Genomic DNA, 4,699 nt, shown 5'->3' with positions numbered 1-4,699 from the left:
GTGTGTGTGTGTGTGTGTGTGTGTGTGTGTGTGTGTGTGAGTTGGTTGGGGAGCGGGTTCGCGTTTTGGAGAGTGGGGTTGGCGGTGGGGCAGAAATGTGGTGATATACTGTATATCAATAAAAGCTTCGCCGAGGATCAGCGGACACAGCTAGCCAGTGGATTAATCTTTTGTTACTTCCCTCCCCATAAATAAATAAATAAATAAATAAATAAATAAATAAATAAATAAATGTGTGTGTGTGTGTGTGTGTGTGTGTGTGTGTGTGTTTGTGTGCATGTGTGTTGGTTGGGGAGTGTGATCGGGGTTGGGTGGGGTGGGGTTGGCGGTGGGGCAGAAATGTGGTGGTATTCCTGTGTATCAATTAAAGCTTGGTCCAGGATGAGTGGACACAGCCAGCCAGTATATTAAAGGTAGGGGCCAGGTGGTATGGCACACGCCTTTCCTCCTAGCGCTGGAGAGAGGGTTCGAAGCCACCCTGGACCACAGGGGATGGTCTCAGTGTAGGAGAGTAACAGCGCCCCAGGGTGGTGGCACACCCTTAATCCTAGTCCTTGGGCGTCACGTGATCACCACGCCCAGCTCGAAGGAGGAAGTGACGTGGCCCAGAAGGGTATAAAAGGCGGGAGGAGACAGGAACTGCAGGCCTTTTGGACTGAGGACTCCCAGGCGTCGAGTCGGAGGACTGGTGCAGTAGGTGAGAAGTGGCTGGGGCTTGGGCCTCTGTCTCTCTGACCCTTGGGTGTTCACCCCAGATATCTGGCCCCGGGTTCTTATTAAGACCAGTTAGGATCGGAGCGCCCTCTTTGATCGGACTTTTGGGGCAGCAGTTCTCGAGAAAGCCACCAAAGCCGCTCGCCTGTGCGGGTGCTGCAGGAGGCCGGACTCTGCACCCACCCTCCTGGGACTTTGCTTTAGAGAGCAGGCGGCGGCGGGGTTGTCCGTGCCAGCTTTGGTGGCACAGACGAAAGGCAAGAGAGGGCCGGGCGCTCTAGAGAGCCAAGCCACGATGAGAGAGCTTCGCCTCGTAACCGCCGGGCAGCTAACCTCCCTGGATTCTCAGGATCTGAAGAGGCCCGCAGGGCCAGTGCGCAGAGTTGTGCTCAGAGGCACCACCAAGATGTCTCTCAATGAGCGTTTTGCTCAATGGCGGAAGAACAGACTGCCACAGCCGATGGCGGCCAACGTCCGGGCCTCGAAGAGGCGGCAGCAGCAGCTGGGCAGTGCCAGAAACAGAAGACTGGCCCTGCAGATGGAGAGGAGACCCTCTGTCCAGGCAGCGTTAAATCCTAGGCAGGGCTTCGAGGGGCGCCCGAGTGAGAGGAGCATCCAAGTCCGTTTAGGAGGTCCCATGGGTGCCCTTGCCAGGGGAGCGAAAGGAGGAAGAGGCGCAGCTATCGCCGAGACAGATGTGCCCCAAGGAGGAGGACTAGGTGGGGGACCTGCCGCCAGGGCCCGCCCGGGGCAGGATGCCACCCCCAGGTCGGGCCATGTTTGGTCGTGGAAGAGGGGCTTTTGGAGCTCGAGGACGTGGCGGTGGGCGGGGACGCGGCCGAGGGAGAGGTGCCCTCGCTCGCCCAGGACTGACCAAGGAGCAGCTGGACGCCGAACTGGATGCATACATGTCGCAAACCAAGGCGGCCCTGGATGCTGAATTGGATGCCTACATGGCAGAGGCGGCTCCTGAGACCTGTGACTGAAGCCCGCCTCTTGGACTCTTGTACAAGTCACCACATCTCTGCCAAAATCACCAGGAGGAAACAGGAGGAGAAACCGGACAGCTGCTGGGAGGAACTGTCACAACTGGCGCGTTTCTTTGATGTAATGCTTGACAGTACATGTTGTATACGCTCACAATAAATGGTTTTTCTTGCATTTTGGTTGTGGACTACTTTTGTTATCTCCTCCCCCTAAATAATGAAAATATGTTGGTTGGGGTGTGGGTTCGGGGTTTTGGGGGTTGGGGTTGTGTGCGGCAGAAATGTGGTGATATACTGTGTATCAATAAAAGCTTGGCCGAGGATCAGAGGACACAGCCAGGCAGTGGATTAAACTTTTGTTAATCTCCAACCCATAAATAAACAAACTAAAAAAAACAAATAAATAAATAAATAAATGTGTGTGTGTGTGTGTGTGTGTGTGTGTGTGTGTGTGTGTGAGTTGGTTGGGGAGCGGGTTCGCGTTTTGGAGAGTGGGGTTGGCGGTGGGGCAGAAATGTGGTGATATACTGTATATCAATAAAAGCTTCGCCGAGGATCAGCGGACACAGCTAGCCAGTGGATTAATCTTTTGTTACTTCCCTCCCCATAAATAAATAAATAAATAAATAAATAAATAAATAAATAAATAAATAAATGTGTGTGTGTGTGTGTGTGTGTGTGTGTGTGTGTTTGTGTGCATGTGTGTTGGTTGGGGAGTGTGATCGGGTTGGGTGGGTGGGGTTGGCGGGTGGGCAGAAATGTGGTGGTATCCTGTGTATCAATTAAAGCTTGGTCCAGGATGAGTGGACACAGCCAGCCAGTATATTAAAGGTAGGGGCCAGGTGGTATGGCACACGCCTTTCCTCCTAGCGCTGGAGAGAGGGTTCGAAGCCACCCTGGACCACAGGGGATGGTCTCAGTGTAGGAGAGTAACAGCGCCCCAGGGTGGTGGCACACCCTTAATCCTAGTCCTTGGGCGTCACGTGATCACCACGCCCAGCTCGAAGGAGGAAGTGACGTGGCTCAGAAGGGTATAAAAGGCGGGAGGAGACAGGAACTGCAGGCCTTTTGGACTGAGGACTCCCAGGCGTCGAGTCGGAGGACTGGTGCAGTAGGTGAGAAGTGGCTGGGGCTTGGTCCTCTGTCTCTCTGACCCTTGGGTGTTCACCCCAGATATCTGGCCCCGGGTTCTTATTAAGACCAGTTAGGACCTGAGCGCCCTCTTTGATCGGACTTTTGGGGCACCAGTTCCCGAGAAAGCCGCCAAAGCCGCTCGCCTGTGCGGGTGCTGCAGGAGGCCGGACTCTGCACCCACCCTCCTGGGACTTTGCTTTAGAGAGCAGGCGGCGTCGGGTTGGCCGTGCCAGCTTTAGTGGCACAGACGAAAGTCAGGAGAGGGCCGGCCCATCTAGAGAGCCAAGCCACGATGAGAGAGCTTCGCCTCGTAACCGCCGGGCAGCTAACCTCCCTGGATTCTCAGGATCTGAAGAGGCCCGCAGGGCCAGTGCGCAGAGTTGTGCTCAGAGGCACCACCAAGATGTCTCTCAATGAGCGTTTTGCTCAATGGCGGAGAAACAGACTGCCACAGCCGATGGCGGCCAACGTCCGGGCCTCGAAGAGGCGGCAGCAGCAGCTGGGCAGTGCCAGAAACAGAAGACTGGCCCTGCAGATGGAGAGGAGACCCTCTGTCCAGGCAGCGTTAAATCCTAGGCAGGGCTTCGAGGGGCGCCCGAGTGAGAGGAGCATCCAAGTCCGTTTAGGAGGTCCCATGGGTGCCCTTGCCAGGAGAGCGAAAGGAGGAAGAGGCGCAGCTATCGCCGAGACAGATGTGCCCCAAGGAGGAGGAGGACTAGGTGGGGGACCTGCCGCCAGGGCCCCGCCCGGGGGCAGGATGCCACCCCCAGGTCGGGCCATGTTTGGTCGTGGAAGAGGGGCTTTTGGAGCTCGAGGACGTGGCGGTGGGCGGGGACGCGGCCGAGGAGAGGTGCCCTCGCTCGCCAGGACTGACCAAGGAGCAGCTGGACGCCGAACTGGATGCATACATGTCGCAAACCAAGGCGGCCCTGGATGCTGAATTGGATGCCTACATGGCAGAGGCGGCTCCTGAGACCTGTGACTGAAGCCCGCCTCTTGGACTCTTGTACAAGTCACCACATCTCTGCCAAAATCACCAGGAGGAAACAGGAGGAGAAACCGGACAGCTGCTGGGAGGAACTGTCACAACTGGCGCGTTTCTTTGATGTAATGCTTGACAGTACATGTTGTATACGCTCACAATAAATGGTTTTTCTTGCATTTTGGTTGTGGACTACTTTTGTTATCTCCTCCCCCTAAAAAATGAAAATATGTTGGTTGGGGTGTGGGTTCGGGGTTTTGGGGGTTGGGGTTGTGTGGGGCAGAAATGTGGTGATATACTGTGTATCAATAAAAGCTTGGCCGAGGATCAGAGGACACAGCCAGGCAGTGGATTAAACTTTTGTTAATCTCCAACCCATAAATAAACAAACAAAAAAACAAACAAATAAATAAATAAATGTGTGTGTGTGTGTGTGTGTGTGTGTGTGTGTGTGTGTGTGAGTTGGTTGGGGAGTGGGTTCGCGTTTTGGAGAGTGGGGTTGGCGGTGGGGCAGAAATGTGGTGATATACTGTATATCAATAAAAGCTTCGCCGAGGATCAGCGGACACAGCTAGCCAGTGGATTAATCTTTTGTTACTTCCCTCCCCATAAATAAATAAATAAATAAATAAATAAATAAATAAATAAATAAATAAATGTGTGTGTGTGTGTGTGTGTGTGTGTGTGTGTGTTTGTGTGCATGTGTGTTGGTTGGGGAGTGTGTTCGGGTTGGGTGGGTGGGGTTGGCGGTGGGGCAGAAATGTGGTGGTATTCCTGTGTATCAATTAAAGCTTGGTCCAGGATGAGTGGACACAGCCAGCCAGTATATTAAACGTAGGGGCCAGGTGGTATGGCACACGCCTTTCCTCCTAGCGCTGGAGAG

General features: G+C 54.2%; 2 protein-coding genes across 2 annotated transcripts; both read left to right on the top strand.

Moving 5' to 3' along the window:
• Positions 1-367: 367 nt before the first annotated feature.
• LOC114689367 (chromatin target of PRMT1 protein-like) lies at positions 368-1,901 on the top strand. Its single transcript, XM_037201860.1, is given in 2 exon segments — positions 368-1,455; positions 1,457-1,901. Coding segments are annotated over 2 exon segments (690 nt in total). The 5' UTR covers positions 368-1,009; the 3' UTR covers positions 1,701-1,901.
• A 1,199-nt stretch (positions 1,902-3,100) lies between these two features.
• LOC114689369 (chromatin target of PRMT1 protein-like) lies at positions 3,101-4,063 on the top strand. Its single transcript, XM_037201861.1, is given in 2 exon segments — positions 3,101-3,684; positions 3,686-4,063. Coding segments are annotated over 2 exon segments (693 nt in total). The 5' UTR covers positions 3,101-3,126; the 3' UTR covers positions 3,821-4,063.
• The last annotated feature ends 636 nt before the right edge of the window (positions 4,064-4,699 follow it).

This window comes from Peromyscus leucopus, unplaced genomic scaffold (genome assembly GCF_004664715.2).
Source record: "Peromyscus leucopus breed LL Stock unplaced genomic scaffold, UCI_PerLeu_2.1 scaffold_1706, whole genome shotgun sequence".
Classification (NCBI taxonomy): Eukaryota; Metazoa; Chordata; class Mammalia; order Rodentia; family Cricetidae; genus Peromyscus; species Peromyscus leucopus.
The sequence above is the reverse complement of the archived record's forward strand: the minus strand, read 5'-3'. Positions and strand labels throughout refer to the sequence as shown.